At 38.2% G+C, this 22,668-nt stretch overlaps 2 protein-coding genes and 1 long non-coding RNA gene across 4 annotated transcripts in view; 2 read left to right on the forward strand and 1 right to left on the reverse strand.

The window, feature by feature from the left end:
• The window catches only part of GATAD1 (GATA zinc finger domain containing 1), a 484,957-nt gene that overhangs the window by 194,670 nt on the left and 267,619 nt on the right, over positions 1-22,668 (reverse strand). The gene's annotated exons all lie outside the window — the stretch shown is intronic.
• On the forward strand, positions 2,145-6,609 carry LOC150001554 (uncharacterized). Its single transcript, XR_016513051.1, has 3 exons — positions 2,145-2,223; positions 5,665-5,741; positions 6,502-6,609. It is a non-coding gene; the product is annotated as an uncharacterized LOC150001554 (long non-coding RNA).
• Positions 6,979-8,644, forward strand: LOC150001555 (nucleoporin NUP42-like). Its single transcript, XM_090287753.1, has 3 exons — positions 6,979-6,996; positions 7,321-7,408; positions 8,056-8,644. The coding sequence occupies exons 1-3, from the start codon at positions 6,979-6,981 to the stop codon at positions 8,622-8,624; spliced, it is 675 nt and encodes a 224-aa protein (XP_090143879.1). The 3' UTR covers positions 8,625-8,644.

Raw genomic sequence — 22,668 nt, forward strand, 5'->3', positions numbered from 1 at the left:
GAGAAACTCAAATGCATTATTCACATGTGAATTCCCTTTATAATCTCCCCCTGAAAGATCCATGGGTATGTGTTTTCCGAAAGGGAAGACTGAAATAGATTTCAGCATCTATTCAAGGACAGAAGGTGGAATCTAATTGTTTATGCTCAACAGACTTTTTCATACACTCCCCATCTTTCAGAGGTTATTACTATATCGGGCCCAGTGGGAAAGCCAAGACTGAGAAAGAGAGCTTTTGATCCTGAAGGAATTCATGATTTAGGATATATGCCTTCCATCCACTCCACCATCAAGCAGTTATTCACTTAATAAGCCTATGTCAGCTGAACTTAGCAACACATCATTATTTTTCTAGAGCTAACAGTCCCCTCAATCTTGTTAAACAGAAATGCAGTTAGGCCATTATGCGATCTGTTGATATTACACTGAACTATGTAAGTCAGAATGAAGAGTTTTGTGACTTTCCGTAAGTGGAAGTGCTGGATCTTTGCATAATGTGTGTATGGCATAAGCAAAATATAATGATGTTTTCAGAGGTTTAAAAGATGAATTGCCGGTAAAATTGTTTTGTTTTCTTGTTTATTCCAGGTCGTGCCAGACGTGGGCGCAATGGCACGAGCCAGAGATACTCCAGTAGTATCAAAGCATCCAGCTTGTCCCAATCTACAGGGTGCGCGGGCAGCCGAGAGCAAGGGAAGTCATCTTCCGGTTCTTCCGATTCCGGAGCTTCAACTGACGGGAACAGGGCATTTGGAGCACCTCAGAACCCATTTGCTTCTTCACCCAGCTCTTACGCACCGAAAGACGAAAACGAATTCCTGTAAGTGAAAGCCCTCAGAAAAGTTACCCATTCGCTTGCTTTTCGAAAAGAAGTAATACATTACCTAAAAATCGGAATAAGCAGAAAGTACCCATGATCCTATCCCTCAGAGGTAACCACGTTTTGCGCGCATATATACACGTAATATAATGGGTGTAATACATATCGTACTAGATCTTATTTCGCTTAAAAATGCGTCATCTTTCCGTATCAGTACAGTGTCTTCTCAGAGCTCAGTGTGCTTTTTCCACTGTGTTGATAACGCTGTATTGTGAATAGCTTTGTAAGGTAGTCCTGCTTAATTAAATCTGTTGTAAGTTATGAGACCTTTAAAAAGGATGAGGTAATTTAAAGCAACTTGTGATCTTAGAGGTCACATATCATCTCCTATTTTTCTTTCTAAAACTTTTACTTCATTTGCCTCATTCAAATTGGTTTCATTTGGTTCCCTTCGTTATTGTAGAGTAAATTCCTTATCATTTCTCGAGAACATCTGTAGTAGAATTTGTGACTGGTACCAAAACGGTGCCTGGCTCTCTGTAACTTCCCTCGGCTCCTGGCTTCTAGGACAGAACATCAATATAGGTATTTGTTGGTCTTTTACTTCCATAAGTTAGAAGTCGGTCAGTAGTAAACATTTTGAGCCATGTACCATATACTACTGACGTTTCAAAAGAAGAAAAGAAACAAATGAACCCGTTCTTCCTATATTTGATGTTACAGAAACCCTAAATTGAGTATAGATTCTCTGTAGTATCTGTGATTTTATTAATCATAGCATTCTGGACGGCATAGGAGGGGATTTAGTTTAGAGCAGATACTATCCACAGCTTTGCCAACCAATGAACTGCATGGCTGTGGGTCTCTTCACCCGTTTGCAAAATGTGAGAATTAGACAAAATGTTCTCTAAAAATGTGATGTTTCTGTATTACGGAGTGCTTCCTGTCTTTCCCAGTTAAATACTCATTGATGTGGATGGTAATGAACAAAAACCATTAAAGTTGTGTTGTGTATTTTATTATATCTTAGTTCTTTAATATATGTATGACACAGTTGTTCTCAATGAAATGAATTAGCGAATGGTTCCGTGTACTGCAAAAGCAAAATTATGAACTTCTTTAATATTGTATCTATCACATGAAATGTAGTTTATAGTTCTGTAACTTCTGCTTTAAAGGACACTTGAGAAAACATAACGAGAAACCTAAAATTATATATTTACTACAATTTAACATTTCAATCATTGAAAATGAGAAAAAGATAAATTTTAATAAGCAGATGAAAACTATTTTCTTTTTCTTTGTCAGGGACGAAATGGGAAAAGATGTGGCCGTTTGGGAGTCCTCTGGTCAGTGGCCGTTCTCCGTTTATTCACCAGGGGGAAACGTATCTAGCGTTTCAGGTAACTGAGAAATTGTACATTTTTAAACTACGTTTTACAACTCTCATTCTCTAAAAGCGAGACCCTGCCAAATAAAGAAATGAACCACGAACTTAGCTGTAGTTAGGAGAGGTTGGACATTCTTTAAAGTGCCTGAGCATTGCAGCAGAACTTCATGATTCGGAGATTGAGGTTGAAAGGTATAGTTCTTTTAAGATATGTGGTTCTCATGAGAAAATAGTAACATCAGGACCCACCACAGTTCTAATTCTGTAAGCCCAAGCAGAGGCTCTACTCTCTTGGCTCTCCATAGGTACCCCTTCAGAACCTCTTGGCTGCCTGCGGTGAATAGAAGAGTCATATCCTGCCTGCCACGAAGGCCTTAGCTGTCTGATTCTGCTTGCTCTTTCTTCCCTGTCTTTCCTTTTAAGGGTAGTTGTTTTTCATAAAGCATGTGAAGGCCTATCCTGGAGATAATGTTTGAAGGTCAGGAGCTTTAGCTGGGCTGCACGGATAACACTTCTGTAGAATTACTCCTTCCCTTCCCATTTCCTTTTGTCTAGAGTTTCTAAAGCTCCTTCTGGGCTGCAACCTAAACTGCCACACTGCTAAGCCCACCTGGCTGGTCCTGAGTGAATAGCAGGCTCCTAGCGGATGACAGTCCTTGCACTCCCTCAGAACTCTGGCATCTGTACTCTGTGTCAGCTCTGCCTGCTCATTCTCTGCAAGCATTTGCATCACACCGCTCCTCAGTTGCTTCGGTACTCATTCAACAGATCCTCACCGAATTTCTTTAGTGCCAGGCCCTATTCTAAGTGCTGGGGATATGTTGGTGAGCAAGATAGGCAAGATCCCTCCCTTATGACGCTTATGTTCTTGAGGGAAGGAGACAATAAGTAAAACAAGGAAATAAGAGAACTCCAGCTGGTGATTTTTCTGTAAAGAAAATAAAGACGTATTAGCCTTGTCAAATCAGTTCAGCATTGAACCTAATGCCTGTCGAATGCCCTAAAGCAGTTCCTCCCAAGTGTGGGACGTAGATCCCTATGTTGGTTGGGTTGCCGGATAAAATATGGGGTGCCCAGTGAAGCTTCAATTTTAGGTAAACAAAGAATAATGTTTTAGCATATGAATAACCCATGTAACATTGGTGACATATTTATACTACAAGTGTGTGTGTCTGAAATTCAAATTGAACTGGGCATCCTGTATTATTATTTGCTCAATTTGGCAACCCTGTTCCTGAGCCCCTTGCAGGAGCTGTACTAGTTCAAAAATCTTTTCATAATAATCCTAATGCACGAGTTGCCATTTTCACTGTGTTGACATTTGCACAGTTGAAGCAAAAAAATCGATGAGTAAAGCTCCTTATATCTTAGTGTAAATCAAGCTAGAAACAATAAACCGTATGCACAAACTATAACAGTAGTCAATGAAAAAGGTTAATGTTCCTTTTGGCTTAAGATTATGTCCGAAATGAAATGGTAGAAGTTTTTAATTTTATTAGCTCCTGACCTTTGAGTGCAAACCTTTTTTACTATACTGTGTGACCAAATGGGAAGCACACACAAAGTTGTTTCTGCCGCATGAACTCAAGTGCGATGGGTATTGGAAGGGAAAGTCCTGGTGTGCTCGTTTGACTTGGGAGCTGAACCAGCCACTTTTTTCCCCCACAGAACAATGGCTAATGAAAGAATAAGTGGCAACTACGGTTATTTTGACTTAAGTATTTGGTGACGTTTTCTTTAAAAATAAATGAAGGGAGCCCGTTACTTCATAGAGAACAACTGACAATGATAAAATGCAAGCTTTCAAGTGAATATTAGATGATGGAGAAATTTTTTTCTCATGTGAGCTTGATAACTTCTCGATACATAAAGTCTCTTCTGATGAGATGGATAGTGACATTAACAAATATGAATATTTTGATATTGTAAAAGACCATTTGGCCGTGTTTGGGAGTTCTCGATAACTCAGTGAACCAGTATTTTCCAAATATTTAATCTGTAACGTTGCAAAATTATACATACCTAAAAAGTCCATTCGAAGTGCAAAATTATCCAGTGAATTGAATGTGATAGTACAAAAAGTTTGAGTCGACATTGGAGCTAAACTTTTAGAAACTACCACCTGTCAAGTTCTGGTGTGACGTCAAAGAAGAATATTCCAAACTATCTGAAAAGGCCGTTAACATCATTCTTTTCCAGCTACATATCTGTGCGAGAACAGGTTTTCGTCCTCTACTACACCCAGGCGGTATATTGCAACAGACTCAATGCATCTGATTATTTCCTGAGGTTAAATCCTAGCAATGCTATTAAGATCAGAAGGTGTGAACATTTCTGTGGCAATTGATGCTTAATGACAATTTTCCTCCTGTAAGAGTTGTACATTTTTAGTCCCCTCAATGGCAGTTTAGGAGACTGTCCACTTCACCACATTTTTTCTTTTATTTTATTAAAAGATTTCTTGTATTGATTTTTTGGGGGGGTGGGCGGATAGAAGAGGGAAACATCAATGTGTGAGAGAAATATCAATTGGCTGCCTCTCACACATGCCCCAACTGGGGACCAGGCCTGTAGTCCAGGCATGTTCCCCGATTGGGAATCGAACTGGCGACCTTTCACTCTGTGGGACAATGCCCGACAAGCTGAGCCACGCTGGTCAGAGCCACTTAACCAAATTCTTTTTTTTTTTTTTTTTTAATTATTTCTTTGTTTGTTTGTTTATTTACTTTTGGAGAAAGAGAGGGAGAGAAACATCACTGTGTGGTTGCCTCTCACTCGCGCCCCCAACTGGGGACCTGACGTGCAACCTAGTCATGTGCCCTGAGTGGGAATCCAACCAGCAACACTTGGTTCGCAGGCCAATGCTCAGTCCCACCGAGCTTCGCCAAATTCTTAAAGCCAGTAAATAATATTCACTTTTAATTTTTGCCAGTCTGATAAGTAAAGGCTTTTATCTTAATTTTCAGTTGTATTTTTAAATTGCACTTTTTTACTTCATTTATTTATTGGCTATTTGAAATTTTTGTGAGTTGGCTGTTTGTTGTTTTTGCTCATATTAACTTATTCTTCTCAGTGATTTGTAAGAACTCTTAATATGTTAACATTAGTTCTTCTCCTGTCATGTCGCCATTCTGGTTTTCCCAGCTTATCATCTGCGTTTTAACTTTGCTTATTATAGTTTGACATAGAGAGTATTTTTCTACATAGAAATTTGAATGTATATGTAGTCAACTTTCTTTTTCTGTTAGTTCTTCCTCTCCATTTATATGTAGAAAAAGAATTTCCCCTTCAAAGATAATAACCAACTACATTTTATTCTAATTTTTTCCTTATGATTATGAAAATTTTCTAATATCAACATTAGTGCACTTTCTTGTCTCGCCCCTTTAGCTTTACTATTCTATCAAAAATATTGGCATTTATTTTAAAGATTCCAATTGATTTCTCCCTTCAGGTTTCACTGACATTCCACCAGAGGAGCTGAGACTTGAATACCATAACTGCTTAACCAGCAACAACTTACATCATTATGTAAGTTTGTTTCCTATTCATCTACCTCAATAACAGATTAGCTGTGAATTACTATCTTCTCCATATTTAGAGGCTTGCTTGTTTTGGTAAAGTGGGTGAGGGCTACAGTTATTTTCAAGACAAGGCTATTTTTATTTTCTAAATTACTTTATTGGAAATTGATTGGTTATCCAAAATGGTGATAATATACTTTGACCGTAGTAACTAGGAATGTCACTATTTCATTACGAACTCTCCCAACAATCGGTCCCGGAAATCAAACCCTTTCATCAGTTGGCAAACACTTAGAGAGCATCTCTTAGGTGCAGACACTGTGATGAATGTTAGAAAAAAAAAGTTGAACAAAGAAGTCGATTCTATAGATTAACATTCTCACATGTCAAATATCAAAAATTAAAAAGCTCAGCTTGAGGAAGTTTGTGCTAAAGGAAATGACAAACTCTTTTGTTGTTGTCTACAGTCATGATCATGCGTTCTAACTGGCACACACGCTCTTCTCCCACCCAAATACAACTAACTGTGTGCCGCCAGGTACTTGTGCTTCTGAACCGGGTGATTCAAGGAGCTGGAGAACTGGCAGAGGGGACTAGATCTGGAATATCTTTGGCAAACAGGGGCGGGTCAATGCGAACTTTACAAGCGATGGCCCGTAAAAATGTTTCATAAACTTTCTGTAATTTTGGCAAAGATGTGAAGTTGTTTGAGAGATGAAAATAAACACTCGATATTGACTCATTATTTTTCTGTCTTCTCTCTCCAGCTAAATTTCACCCAACGGTTAAGAAATCGGTGGAGGGACAGGGTAAATGAACTGAAAAGTCTAAACACATCACCTAAAACAGCTTTGGTGAGTACCTGAAAGTTTGCTGAAGGGAAGTGTCTTTCTTATGTATTGCTTTTTTTGCAAGAATTTTACTTTCAATTTGGAAAGCGGACTTAAAATTTTCTGTCAAGCCCTGGCTGGTATGGATGTTTCTCTCCCTCTCTTTCTCCCTCCGTTCCTCTCTCTCTAAAAGAAAATAAATAAAATCTTTAAGAAAACATGTAGGTCGGCCTATAGATACTGAAATGTGTTATTAAAAATTATTTTTCTCATTTTAGTATGTATTCATTGAAATTTAGAAAACAAAAAATTTTAAAGGTTTTGTTTACTTTTTAGCGAGAGGGGAAGGGAGAGGAACATCAATGTGCAAGAGAGAGATTGGTCAGTTGCCTCTTACAATGCCCCTACCCGGGGATGTGGCCCACAATCCAGGCACGTGCCCTGACCAGGAATCGAACCGGCGACCATTTGGTTTTCAGGCCGGCACTCAATCCACCGAGCCACACTAGCCAGGGCTAGGAAAAATTTAAAAGCATAACTAAAATTAAAACCGTAATTCATCAGCCATTAACTCTTAATCTCTGAGGCTGGTGTACTTTTTTCTGTCTGTATTCCTATTGTGGGCATTTTTCTATGTTAAACATGTCACGTTTTTAAGTACATACTTTAAATTTTTAATTTGGCTCTGAAGTACATATATAGAAAGGTACTTGAGAATTTTTCAGCAGGTACTTTATTATGTGCCCTTTCTTATAGCTCTCTGCTGATACTGAGAATGGACTAAATCCAGCACCCTCTACATCTGGATCTGGGAGTAGGCAAACAGCAGCATTTGGATGCCCAGGTAAGTGATAAAGTAATGCAGGACTTCACTGATTTGGAAAAACAGGGTTTTATAGGTTTCAAGTTGCAAAACCTGAAGGGATGTTAAGCACCATTTTAAGTCAGCCTTGCAGATTCGACCGCCTTCCATAATGGAGCTTGAGAGAATTTGATTCATCAAGCCTTAGTGAAAGGGGGGCCAGAATGGGCTGGGCTGTTCTTTGAAAGGCCCTATGGCTCAAGCTTTAGAAGTATATTTTAGGAGTGGCTTTTCAAGACTTTTATAGCTGTGGTAGCAGCACCTTTGAGGACTTTCTTGTCACTGTATAACAGCATAGTGTCCTCCGCAAGTGACAGCTCCAGTGAGATGGGGGGCGGGGCGTGCACAAGCCAGAAGTGTAAGAGCGCTCGCTAATCCCTGAGGCTTTTCAAAGCCGCCTCATTGAGTGAAGGTAAATCACGGGGCAAGTGAGGTCAGTGTAGCAGGAAGACAGTGGGTTTGCTCTAGCTTCTCGTTTTTACTTTTCTCCCTTGTAATCTCTTTCCAACATCCAAACATGGCGGGAATAAGGGGAAAATGAGGGGGGAAAAAGTGGGGATTAACATGGCCACATTTCTGACTGTAATAGGTTTTTTTTTCTTTTTCTGGTTTATTTGTAGGTTTTCCAGTGAATAACAGCATGAGTGATAATGCTCAAAATTTTAGTTTTAAAACAAGCTCTGGATTTGCCAGTGCCCCTTCTGGAAGCCCTTCTGTGTTCGGGAACACGCCAGCATTTGGAGCTGTTCCCTTTCCCGGTCCTGCCGTCACTACTTCTACTCCGGTGCCTGGATTTGGGAAACCTGAAATCACATCTGCTGCTTCGTTATCGTTCAAAACCCCAGCAGCTGCAGGTTCTGGCGCGCCCGGGGCTCCAGGCTTCCCAGCTCCCACGGCAGCAGGCCCTGCTGGAGCTGCGGGGGCCCCAGCCTTCACAAATGGCAGGTCGGTGGCTGGCGTTGGAGATCCAGGCTCCCAACCTGACACTACTTGTTCCAAGTCATTCAGTGACAGTTTTGGAAACAGCAGCCCATCTACCTCTGTCCCTGTCTCAAATGGTAGCACGACAACAGTTAATGAATTATTCACGCCCAAGCATCAACTAACGGCAGAAGAACGAGAGCAGTTTCAGTCCAAGAAATTTACTCTGGGGAAAATTCCAGTGAAGCCCCCACCTGTGGAATTTCTGAATATCTGAAAGAACAATTTTAAATAAAGAATGACTTATGAAATTATTTTGAGTGGTTCATATAAAAGCAGATACATACACATGTGTATCATATATACATATTTATTTATAAGGAATAGAGCTTTCAATAATAAACTGAGGAGTTTGAAATCCATCATTTTTTCTTGAGCTTGACTATTTTTTTTTTCCTGTGGCCTAAAGTTTAATAATTATTTTTAACACACCTACTCCCTGGCGCAGGGGGAGGGACAAGAAGCAGGGGTGCCAAAAACATTTACTTTATCCTTACACAAATGCACCCCACCACACAGCGGCACAGAGGCTTCCCAGCCCGTGGCCGGCGGGCGGGCCCCTCGTTTGGGTGCCTCCACCCGCAGTCCTGGCGGGCGCTCCAGGCACCCACGGCCCAGCCTGCCTCCGTCTGCGGCCGCGTTTCTTATTCTTTCTCTTTGGCAGAAACCAAAACAGTCGTAGCAGCTACAGGACACTGGAGAGAGATGCAGAGGGCACGGGGTGTCGGAGGGCCCCCCGCAGGGAGCTTATCCAGGCTGGGGGCGGCGGAGTGGGGGGCGCTTGCCCTGGCTGGACACAAAGCTTTTCTCGCCGCAGGGCTCCTCCCACCCACATGCTGCGTGCTGGCGCCTGAGCCCAGGGTCTGGCCCCGAGTGCCCACTCCGTGCACTGGGCTTCTCTGCGTTCCGTCTCGGGGCACAGGTAAGGGGCGGGTCATTCCCAGGGAGGCTACAGGCCCGGGCATCAAAGAGCCAAAATGCCCAAAGTGAGGGTGTCCAGGGAGAGAAGAAGACCCCACAGTGGGGCGTGGGGGCTCCGTCCACTGAGCTGGGCTGAGAGCTTTGGCCCCCTCTGTACACCTCTGTGCTCTGTCGGAAACCCCTCTTTATAGAGGAGGAAACGGGCCCAGAGGAGGAGTCGCCAGCCGGGTGAGGCCAGACTTGAACCCAGGTCTCAGAGGGTCCTGGGCTGCGCCCAACCTGATGCTTCACGCAGCAGAGTGAGGCCCCGGGGGATGCCAGTGCTGGGCAGACCCAGGACACCGCTCCCAGGCTGGGCAGCAGGGACCTAGAATAGCTGGGGGACAGTGGGAGCCCCCCCTACAGAGCCTCATCCTTGTAGCAGCTACAGACACCCAGTTTTCAAGGCCAGCTCAAGTGTCACCTCCTCCTTGAAGCCCTCTGCAGTCACTGCAGTCACCCTACCCCCAGGAATCCAAACAAGGGCATCTGAGGACAAGCACCAGCCCCAAACACGGGGACAGCGAACGCCACAGCTGCTCCAGTTCCTACTGGTCCAGCTGGGAACTCCTGGGGGGGGGGGGGGCGGAAGCAGCGGAGAGAAGCCTTCCAGCAGGCGACCCGACCCGGGTCACCCTCTGAGACAGAGGCAGGGCTACCGCCTGCCGCCCTTGGCTCTCCACTCCTTGGCCAACGGCCATCCATCCTCCATCCTCCCTCACCGACCACAGCGTCCCAGGGGCAAAAGGGAAAATGCACAGTGGGAGGGGCTGGGGCAGGAGGGAGGTTCCCCTCCGTGTGCTGGCAGCCACCCTGTCTTGCTCAGGGCACCGCTGGGCAGCCAGGACAGGGGCGGCTGCTGCCCCCGTGCCAGGGCACTTGGAGCCCGTGAGACTGGAGGAGAAAGCCTTGCTCTTCCTATTTCCTGCGGGAGGAGCAGCGCTGGATACAAATGGAGACACAGTTACAGACCAGACTGGGATGGTGTCTGGGAGGGACCCAGGGGACCAGCACACCTTCCAGGCCTCCTAAGGCCCACTGCTGGCTCTGCGTAGCTCACAGGCTGAGAGGTTTTCACATATTTAAATGTGAAATGAGAACGAGGGTCTGACTATGAAACTCCAACGGATCAGTCGTACAGAGATCCATTCAGAGTTCTAGATAGAACAATGGATATGATGACGCAAAGCGAGAAATGCTGATTGAAACTGTTTTAGATTCCACACTGTATCTAGCTTCTAAGAAACTACCTCTTATTGAATTTTGTAAAAAACAAACTTATTCACAGATATAATCCCCATATATACTATCAAAACATCCCAGTTCAGTGGCTTTCAGTACATCCACAGACATGTGAAACCACATCCACAGTCAGTTTTATCACATTTTAATCACCACAAATAGAAATCTTGTACTCTTCAGTTATCATTTTTCTCTTCTCCCATACAGTCCAGCAACCACTTATTAGTGTCTATAAATTTGCCTACTGTGACATTTCACACAAATGGAACCATGCAATATGTGACCTTTTGTATCTGGCGTTTTAAACTTATTACACTGTTTCTAAAATTCATTTATGTTGTATCATGTGTCAGTACTTCATTTCCTTTTATGGTCAAATAATATCCCATTGTGTGGACATACCACATTTTGTTTATCCATTCCCACATTTAATGGGTATCTGGGTTGTTCCTCACTTTCAGTAATGAATAATGCTGCTACAAACATTCATGTATAAGTTTTGTGTGGACAAGTCTTTTCATTTCTCTTGTGTATATCCCTAGAAGTGGAATTGCTAGATCATGTGTTAGCTCTTAGTATAATTATTTTAGGAACTGCCAGACTGCTTTCCAAAAGTGGCTGCCTCATTTCAGATTCCCACAGTTTCTGAGGGTTCCAATATCTTTACAGGCTCACTGACACTTGGTAAGAGTCTTTTGGGATTATAGCTATCCAAATGGATATGAACTAGTATCTTGTAATTTTGAATTCATTTCCCTGATGACTAATGACGTCAATATTTTTTTCAGGTGTTTTCTGGCCATTTCTATATCTTATTTGGAGACATGTCCTTTTGGGTATTTTGTTCATTTTTAATTTTTGTTAGTTTTTATGATTTAGTTGTCAGAGTTATATAGTGTAGACACAAGTCCCTTATCAGATAGATGATCTGCAAAATTTTTCTCCCATTTTGGGGGTTGTCTTTTCACTTTATTGCTAGTGTCCTTTGAAGCAAAAAAAAAAAGAGGTTTTAATTTTGGTGAAATTTGATTTTTTGTTTTTCTTGTGTTGCTAAGCCTTTGCTATCATATATAAAAATCTATACAAACCCAAAGATACGCAGCATTATCCCTATTTTTTTCTCTAAGAATATTATGCTGTTTATTTTACATTAGGTCTTTGATTCATTTTGAGTTAATTTTTATATGATATGAGGTAGGGTCCAATTTCATTCCTTTGCATGTGGCTATCCACTTGTCTCGGCACTATTTGTTGAAAAGGCCCTTCTTTCTTTCACCGAATGATCTTGGCATTCTTGTTAAATATCAGTTGATCATAAACACATGGGTTTATTTCTGAACTCTCAATTCTATTCCATTGATCTATATATCTACCTTATACTAGTACCACAGTCTTTACGTCTGTTGCTTTGCAGTAAGTTTTGAACTCAGAGAGTGTGAGTCTTCCAACTCCGTTTTGCTTTTTCAAGATTGTTTTGGCTATTTTGGATCCTTTATAATTTCATATGAATATTAGAATCAGTTTGTTGATTTTTTTTACAAAGAAACCATCTGTGATTCTTACAGGAATTGAGTTGAATTTGGAGAGTATTGTCATCTTAAAATTCTAAGTTTTCCAAATCTGTCCTCTTTCCAAGCATTATTTTTATTGAATTTTAAAATAGAATTTTCCTTTTCCTCCAAATGTTTTAGGAAAAGAACTAAATTGGAAGTATTAACAACATTGAATCAGTGATCTGGACAATTCAAAAATAACGTAAAGGGAAAGAGCAACAAGGCAAGCGAATGAATAGAGTTTTAGAAAGGAAAACAGGCTTCTATGCCTCTGTTCTCACCCATAAGAGATTTCTCCCTCTATACATTTTAAAAATCTGCATGTTAATGAGGAACAGAGGTTACTCCAACATTTCATTTATCAAAATTAGAAATATAAGAATGGAGTTCCCCAGAGTTTAGGCCCTAACTCTTCATTGATTGGGATAAAATATGAATTACAAGATCCCTTTTCAAAAGAGTATAGTAGAGGAAATTTTGCTAAAAAAAAAACTTTCAGGAAAAAGATTCCAGAGGAATAAAGAAGAGATAAGAAAGCAACTTGAAAGAGATGAAAAGAAACAAAAGGGTACTATGTTTTATCCTTTCATAGTTTGTAGATTTTAGACCATAAGCTAGAGAGAGAAATAATTCTTAAAAGCTAGCTTGACATTAAAGTAAGGCAAAATAAAGAATAGAGACTAACCTACATAAAATTATTTCAGGTATAGTAGGAGCTCTCCTGAAAACAGTTCACTTATAATGTCTGCAATATTTTTTAATAGGAAAAACAAGCACTATTCATTTCATAATTACTTAGAGGCAAATATAATGCTCATACCCCTTGGGAAGCATGAATATTGAATAAAATTCATACAAGTTTTAATAAAGTAATATCTTTTGATAATTGCAGAGAGATGAAAGATAAGCTCTGCAGTGGAAGGGGGTTCCTGGGCTGAAAGATGAACAGAGGGATCACAGCAGAGTATGAGGTCAGAGGAGTAAACTGGTGAAACACAAACCTCTAGGGCATATCCTACAGAAAACCCTCAGGTTCCTCAAGATACCAAGCGCCATCAAGAAATAAGTGAACAGCTTCTTTCTGTTTTAATCTCTTATACTTGATTGCAATGTTTGAAAATAACAGAAGAAATGTAAATGGGGATAGTGTATGAAGGGTCTCCCTATATACCTTCTCATCTCTTCTCTTACTCACAGAACACACACCGTGTGGCCTCTTGTCATGGAACACATGCAACTACCTTAAGAAAAGGCTGTAAAGTAAACAGGACCTAGGGAAGGAACAAGGGTTTTAAGTTCCTTATTGCCAATAATTTTATATCCGGATCCTTACTAAAGTCCAGCAACAGATGATACATTTTATCACTGGCTTTCAGGAGGAATACTGCTGAGAAAGGAGCTTAACATATGCTCTTTGCCTCGTAATATGTGAGGGACTCGCTTGCTGAAATACAGGAAGTATGCTTTAAAGCAATGTTTCCCAGCCTTTATTGTTTTTACCTTTATATAAGTTTTTCCCTTACTACGTCCCATTAGACTTAAACATCACACATATGCTATGTATTTGTTGATGTACTGTATGCTTATCTGTGATTTAAATACAAAAAGAGAGATTTTCTCTCCCCCAAGAACCAATCAATTTTTGCCCCACTGAGGGAGATATTTCTTCCACTGAAAATGCTTGTTTCAAAGATTTATCATTGGCTGTTATTGCACAATGCGGCTTACATTCCCTTTATCCTAATTTGTGCAACTAGAATAGACTGTTAAAATTTGTTTTTATCCTTAAGAAAAAGGCTTAGCACCATATTTTTGAAACTACTGTGGAGAAATCGTTCAGATTAAGCGATTAAACACAAGGAGTCAACTGGAGTTTTTCTGGCATGAAGTCAACTGCCAGTATGCTTTCACATCCTTCCCACTGCTGCAATTTGAAAGAAAATGTGTGATGCCTTAGAAATAACTTACATAGAATTACTAAGTCATTTGTGTTGCAAATATTTCATACTCTTCATATATCTTGTTTAGAATAAAGAGTTGAAATTTCATAGAATCATAGTAAACCAAAAAGGCTACCTCAAGGATAGACTCACATCACATTTGTATTTTAATCAAATTTACTTAATTGTTCTTCATTGTTATATTTACTTTCCTACATATTTTGAAAATAATTTTAAGACTATATTTTATACAACTTCTCGTGTTGTATTTGAATGCACACACACAAAACACAGACACACAGAAACGTTTCCTTCTCTCTCAGTAAATCATTTTATTCTTCTTACAACCAATCAGAACAGCAAGAAGAAAAGAATCCAAAAGAATGAGGATAGTGTAAGAAGCCTCAGCATACTAACATTCACATCATGGGGGTGCCAAAAGGAGAAGAGAGAGAGAAAGAAATTGGAAACGCATTTGAAAAAGTAATGCAGAAATTTTCCCTAACTTGGTGAAGGAAATAAACATAGAAGTCCAGGAAGTGCAGAGTCCCAAATAAGATGAACCCAAAGGGGTCCATGCCAAGACATATCATAATCAAAATGCCAAGGTTTAAATACAAAGAGAGAATCTCCCAAGCAGTAAGAGAAGAGAGTTACTTACAAAGGTGCTCCCATAAGGCAGTCAGCTGATTTCCCAGAAGGAACTTTACAGGCTAGAAGAGACTGGCAAGAAGTATTCAAAGTGATGAAAAGCAAGGACACACAACCAAGATTACTCTATCCAGGAAAGCCATAATTTAGAATCAAAGAACAGATAAGTAGCTTCCCAGACAAGAGAAAGCTAAAGTAATTTATCACCCTCAAACCAGTATTACATGAAATGTTAAAGGTTCTTCATGAGAAGAAGGAGAAAGAGAAGGAGAAGGAGAAGGGGAAGAGGAAGAAGCAGGAAAAATATGAACAATAAAATGGCAATAAAGACATATTCATTAACAATTGAATCTGAAAAACAAAATAAACAAATAGAACAGGAACAGAATTATAGATACAAAATATATGCAAGACCCGTAGACATGGACAAAAAGTGTGGGGATTGCCTGAGGGAATGGAGGAGGGTGCTGAGTAGAAGGGGAAAAAAGGGAAAACATTGAGACAACCGTAATAGCATAAACAATAAAATGTAATTAAAAAAAAAAAAGAAAAGAAATAATAGCCCTTGCTTTCAGTACAATATATAAACTATGCCCTTTACCGTGTATAATAACAAGTTGTTACCCACAGCTTTTCTTTGAAAGGGAAGAAGTAGGAAGCCAGCAATTACTGTTCAACACTGCTCACCCTATTCATTTAGAATGTGTCTCTCACTGGCTTCAGGGTCAAAGTACACAGCTTTATGCCTTCATGGTGTATTTCTTCATGTTTTTTGAAAATACTAGAAATAAACTGGATAGGAACCATCAATACGAATAAAACTGTACAAAATCCATATCTAAAACTTGAAAGAGAAAACACCTTGAATACACACCAATGAAATTATCAATTTTTTAAATTGCCATCTACGATAGAATCAAAGCAGGCACTCAGGTATAACATAAGAGCTTGGGATTTTGTCAAGCATGGCTGGAACTCCAGCCCTTCTACTCACTAGCTATGTGACCTTGGAGAAGTTTACTTAACTTTTCTAGCCTTGATGCAAATTATATACCACTGAGTTACTAATAACACTGGCCTCAAATGGTGGCTTTGAGGACTGCAGAGCATAAGTGGCCAGAAAAGTGTCCAGCATATTTCAAGCATCCATAAAGGATTAATCTTGTTAATCTATTTCTCCTGGTCGTCTTTGTTTTTCCCCAACAGCACCTAACACAGAGCTTGTACGTTAGTACAACAGTAAATAGGAAATACATGTGTTAATGAATTAATGAATGTAATTATGATAAAACTATATGCAACTCCTTAGAATATGTATAGCTAAATGAAATATTTTCTTCTTTCTTTAATGTTCATTATTGACTACTCTATATGGTGCTGAAAATCTCAAAGTTTGATGGTGATTATCAAAAATGAAAATGATCTAGAGCTCAGATGGCAATTCATGTTTTCAACTAAAATTAAAGTATTGGAATGAGAGTGGAGAAAATTCACAAATAATATAGGTTTCTGTTATGACATTCTACAATTTTAATTTTTGTAAGTGTCATAATCCAGGAAACTGATAAATCAATTGGTTAGTTTTATGTCTTCCTGAAAATAAACAACAGGATCTAAAATGATAATTCAAATAATAATGGACAGATGCATTACTAGGGACCTTTGTGTGGACCCTAAAAGGACCTAAAAGGTAGATCTTAAATTACGTGTCTCTGGTATGGGGGCCTGAGATTCCGCGGATATGGATTCAGTGATGACGATGCTGTCTGCAAACTACAGTTTGAAAAATAAAAACTTACAATCTTAGGATATTCCACATTACTAAGTTGAGAGATAAATAAAATCGTTTTGAGCCACTGAAAAGATATGTTATAATAAGTAATGCAATGTTATCGTCCATTTGCTCTTCAGGGTAAATTTTTAGCTCTTTCTATCTCTATCATTAACTGTAAAAAAGGGATGCTAAACAAATGGAGATTATAACAGATAAGTAGAGACAAGTGACAACTAACTGTGACTTGCAGATTTAGTTTAGCTTTCAACAACAAGTCTGGTAAAAACCAAAAAGGTGTATTTGAAAAAGATTACTCAAATGTCAGTTTTTGACAAAAACTACAAAAAAGCGGGAAAAATAGGAAAGGGTTGAATATTTAAAAGCATAATACTATAGGCAAATGAAAAAGTGGGAAATTACTTGCAATGTATATAATGAACAATAGGTTAGTTTTCTTAATATATAAAGAGGTCTTAGACACAACAAGTTTTTAGATATAAAGAAGTCCAATTTAAAAAATGGGAAAAGGATTTAAACTTGCCATCAAGAGAAGAATAAATGTATATACATTTTCAAAATATAACCATGCTAGTAATCAAGGGATTACAAATGTAAAATATACCATTTATCAACTGTTAAACTGCGAGACTAAAAATGGTTATTTCCAATGTTATCAAAGATACAGTGAAATAGATACTCTTAACAAAATGTGCTTTGATAATGTTTTAAAACCATTCAGTAATCTGTATCAAGGTCTTTAAAATACTTGTACACTAGGTGTCCACTCAGGAGCATAAAATATTTTCCATTCAAAAGTAGAAAGTTTCTCTTCTTATTTCTTCCTAGACACAAAGAGACTAATTCCTAGCCTTGATATTTTATATAATCTTCTACACTCATGCCTTCTTTGATTTTACTGAAAGCAAAATAGCATTCCCAAAGACTATTGCCTTGAAGAGTCAAGGGATCAGATGATTTGTATGCCTTACTTCATATCCTCTCAGTTCAACATTTTGCTCTGGCCATTGCTCCAGCCACCAGTTGCTTGCGGATGTAAGCTGACAACACTGCTTCCTAGCTCTCTGAATGTCTTCTTTTCTGACCTGGAGCTTTTCTGCCACCACCATGTGAAAGGCATCCACTCAGTCTTTCTGAGGCCTGTGCAAGTTTGGATACATGAGAAAATTAACTTCCCATAGGATAACCCTAGGTGAAGGGGTAACAAAAGTACAAATTTTCCACCAAAGCTTCTGAACTACCCACTTCCAGTGTGGAATTCCCAATCTGCCAGCAACAGAAACCCATGCCAATCCCTGCACATAGTCATGCCCTTAGTGGAGTCCAGCCACACTCTCTATGGCAGATTGCTTACGTCGGTCATCTTTACCCTGGATGAGGCAGCAATTTTCTCTTGACAGAATTGAAATTATTTCTATAATCATGTTGCATCTGGGGGGTGGGGGGTGGAATGGGTACTAAAAAGAAATTATTACTTTTTACTACAAATCCTTCATATTTCCTGGATTTTTATACCATATACATGTATAAATTAATTTTAAATGGTCACATAAAACTCAATTATTTTCATCATTACTCTGACTTCAGCTATCTATTTACTTCATTTTAAAATACTTCTTAGAATTTTATCATAAATAAACAATTTATTCAATCATCTCTCTATTGTTGCACATTTTTTCCTAATCATTGATATTATAGATTTCATACACTTGTACATATTTCTCTTCCATACACATGTTCTAGCCAAGCTGGTCTGCTCACTAACACACTCTGCATATTCTTATCTATAATCTTTTCTTTTCCATTAACCTGACTTGCCTTTCCCTATCTCTTCTCAACAGCATTTAGTCTAATCCATCTTATAGCCTATTTCCCTTTCAAACCCTGACCCTAAATTTTCTCATTCTTTTATTTCCTATATATTTATTACTTCTCTGTACCTATTTTGCTTCATTGATGAAATAGAAACACCGTCATCAAACCCAGAGACTATTTGTGAACATTAAGTCAAGTTAATATGAGGAAACATGTATAAGTGATTAAACATTACACAAATATAAATTATACCATCCATATTATTATGTAATATATGGTTACATTTAATTATGATTATCTCTTTGTTATTTGTTGCATTAGTCTCACTGTTATATTTATCATATTGTGCATCTTCTGCCTTTTTACTAGATTATCAATGTTCTTAAGAAGAATGTACTGTCATCGATGTCTCTTCCACTAGTACCTACAGCTGGCACTTAGCACATGAGAGATCATCAAAAGATGTTGTTGATAGGGCAACAAATGCCATTACATGATTGATTCTAATATTTGGATTTGGAGTTATAAACCTTACTATAAAGAATTTTAAAATTGAGAGATCAGAGTATAAATGAGAGTCCATAACTTGTAGATGAGCTGCATTAAGAGAAATGCACAACCAAAGGGGACATCCCCCTTGCCTGAGTATGCCCCAGTCCACCAAACTCGTATAAATACACATCTTGAAGGAGGCTGTTGAATCAAATACAAAATGCAGTTCAGAGCACAACTTCTCTTTAAATAACCTATAAAGCTCTTAGACACAGTTAATCACATTCTCTGCGACTTATTTCTGTGGCATCTACTTCATTCACAAACTTTGCTTCACCTATTCTTTTGCATATAATTGTTCATTTACATAGTCTTTTCCATGGTTATATGCTGACTCTTTGAGGGCATGATTTTTCATCCTCATATTCCCAGTTCCTGATACAATATCTGTATATTTTATATAATATCATACTAATAGTTGTGGTAAAGTTAGTAATAACAGTACATAAAGATAATATACTACTAAGTATAGAGTTGAAAAAAAAGAATTGCATAGTATCTGCTAAATATACATCAACCAATATCTGTCTGAGGTACCCTTAGTTACTACCTACCGGCTAGTATTCAACCATGATGTATTCATGTATTCAATTGATAGATTGTATTCCTGATGATGCTTTTATTTTTCTGTCTAATGGTGTATTAACATAGCTAATGTTGGCTGTTGAGATTAGAATCAATTAGCACATTAGAACATTGTTTATTGAGCATGGCAAATGTTTGCCTTAACTTCTTTGCTTACTTATCTTAAAAAAAATTTTTTTAAGTGATATTCTAAGGAAGCCTAATAAGAAAAGAAAATTAAATAATTTTGGTCAGAGCAGGAGCATCCTCTGCCCCAATCTCTTGATGTTCAGCTAACTAGTGGGCTTTTATATATACAAACCTTCTTAGATAAAATCGTGGTATGTTCATATGTAGAATTTATTAAAATGCACTTTTTAATAAAATATATAGTTATATGTATAATTTATATCTTCACATATAAATATATATCTGAATTAAGATATTTATGTTAGTAAAAAATACTAGCTAAGAAAATACCATAATTAGGAGGTATAGACTATACTAATAAGCACATTAATTTTGGCTAACATAAGAAGTTTGGCTCTAAGTTCTAAGTTCATAATCAATTAAACACTGTATTGTGTGCATTAAGGCAGGATATTGGCAAACTAGTCCTTAAAAGTAGTTTGATGTGGTGCTTTTCCTCTACTAACTTTCCTTTTAGGCTCTGCTCTAAAATACTTCAGTGAATTGCATTCCTGGGCTCACCCACTCTCTGGCTTATGATTGTATCTGGCCCCCCCCCCCCAAAAAAAGGCACTGGCAAGAGATGGAAGAAAGGAAGGAGACAGAATCCAGAGAATATATTCACTTGTCCTGGGATACTGTTTGGTTATGCCTGCACTTTTTTTTTTTTTTTTTTATGGTCCAGTATCTGTCAGAAACTTTATTTCTTTGGCTATTTCCCCAATCAAGTTCTAACACCACCATGCCACTCCTAGTTTCGAGATAATAATACACTGAACGTACACACCAAAATTTCTGGCTCGTATTCAAAATATATTGTAGTTTATCAGTTTAAAACAAATATTGTATCAAGTTTAGAAAAATAAATATTAATACATAGTTATATTGAAAGAAAGAGATGGGATTAAATTGTTCTTATATCAGAAAAGCAATGAACAAAGGCTGTCACTACTGCTAGAGCTAAACTGATGACGTCACCAAAAAGGTGTTACACTGAAGGCCATGGTGTCAGCAGTTGTCATAACTGAGGACATAGGATCAACATATGACTAAGAATCATCATCATCTGAGAAACACCAGAAGAGGAAGCAACACATTCATGAGTCAAAGAATTTATACCCATAACATAGAGATAATATGGAAACAAAAAGGAGTTGAAGTAAGTATAGTTACTACCTACAAAGAAATAAATAAAAGTAATACACCCATGACACAACAAAGTAAATAGTTATAAAACAAAATTTTATAGTTGTGGAAAAAGAAATTAGTGATCATAGGAAAACCAATTCATTGAAATCAATTAAAAAAACCTAATCATAGTCTGGTTGAATAACAAAATGAACCTAGCTAAAAAACAAAATAGTTCTCACATATAAAATGTATGCATTCCTCTTGGGGACAATTGCTTAATATTTGCAAATTCAATTCTTGCAGACACTTTATAGGATATAACTATGAAGAACAATGAGTCGGCTCTCTAAAGTACCAAAGAGAAGTGAAGAAGCACAAAGTAAAAATCCAAAAGTTTAAGTTTTTATTTAAATGGAATTTCATAATAAAGTAATAGAAAAAAATTAAGCCAATATTTGAAGTAATAATAGCATGATTTTGCATACTGTAAAAGTTAATGCAAACAAAATTAAAACAAATACACAATAAAAGAACAAATAAAACTTCACAGTTGAACATGTTGTGGGTAGCTTCCACATGTTAAGGATAAAGAGACAGTTTGAAAGCTATCAGAGAATAAAACAACACAATAAAGTGAAAAAAATCCGTTTTCATCACTATTTTATCAGGTTGAGTAGATGCATCACATCCATAAATTTTGTCCATTTTCAAAATACTAAGGGGGAGTTCTGCATTAAAATTGCATGCTAACTTGCTTCAAACCAACCTTGCCACCAAGGAAGACTAAGACATGGACAAAATTTAAAGTGGGAAAAAAATACATGTGTTTGAAAATGTGCAGTAAGGCATTAATCATCAGGCTTAGAGTGTGCAAAGCTTTCACATTCAAATGAAAGGACTGTTCCTTAAAAATCCATCTTTTCAAAACATCTTGCATACATGAGGTCTTGGGGCATGCCACATCAGTGTGGTTTATGGTGGAGAACCAGGGCCAAATTGTATTAGTTTGACCTCTGGAGTTGCTGGAAACTAAGTAACTATAAATTCAGCCCCATGGGCAATCAGCTATGCCTACTTGACTGACCCCCAATAAAAGCCTCAGAACCAAGCACAGGTGAGATCACTCTTTGGCAATACTTCATACATTTTGCCATAGGTTGGTGAGAAAGTAAGTCCAATCAATGACTCCAGGGGAAAGAACAACTGGAAGCTAGTGCCTATTTCTCCTTGACTCTGCCCTTTGCGCCTTTTGCCTTTGCTTCAGCTACTCTGTATCCTTTCAGTGTGATAAACCATAACCATGAGTATAGCAGGTTTTTTCAGTTCTCTGAGTCCTTCTAGCAAATCATCAAACCTGAAGGTGGTCTTGGGAACCCTCAACACAGAAGATATCAGAGAGCTTGAAGGTAGTAAAGACAAACCATAGAAAATTCTGAAGGAGATCATGCATAAGTGGGAATTCGATGTATTCTGGAAGTTATATAACAAATCAGTGATTGGAACGATTAACTATTTAATATGTCTGTCTCTCCACATGGCCAAATATATATAATATAAATAGAATATATGTGTAAGCATTTTTGCTACACATATATACCTCAAACACAAATTTCAGTTGGAGAAGAGACCTAAGTAAAACAGAAATATCATTTTTTAATAAAGAAAACTGTCTCTAGAATATTAAGGTAAGGAAGTCTTTTTAATAGACTCATTTTTAAAGGTAAATTTGGTAAAAGAAAACATTACCAAATGGTGTGACTATTTCAAAAAGACTAATACTCATTTGACAAAAGAGAGCATAAACGAAGTTAACAAGAAGGAGAGAAATTGGGAGAAAAACATATAGAAATACAAATAAAATATTATATATCG

The sequence above is a fragment of the Furipterus horrens genome, unplaced genomic scaffold, assembly GCF_987537825.1.
Source record: "Furipterus horrens unplaced genomic scaffold, mFurHor1.1.pri manual_scaffold_9, whole genome shotgun sequence".
In the NCBI taxonomy this organism is placed as follows: domain Eukaryota; kingdom Metazoa; phylum Chordata; class Mammalia; order Chiroptera; family Furipteridae; genus Furipterus; species Furipterus horrens.

What these genes read in the sequence shown, in the direction of transcription:
- LOC150001555 (XM_090287753.1), top strand. An exon ending in AGCAGCATTTGGATGCCCAG is followed by an intron (nt 7,409 to 8,055) that starts GTAAGTGATAAA and finishes TAGGTTTTCCAG; the next exon opens with TGAATAACAGCATGAGTGAT.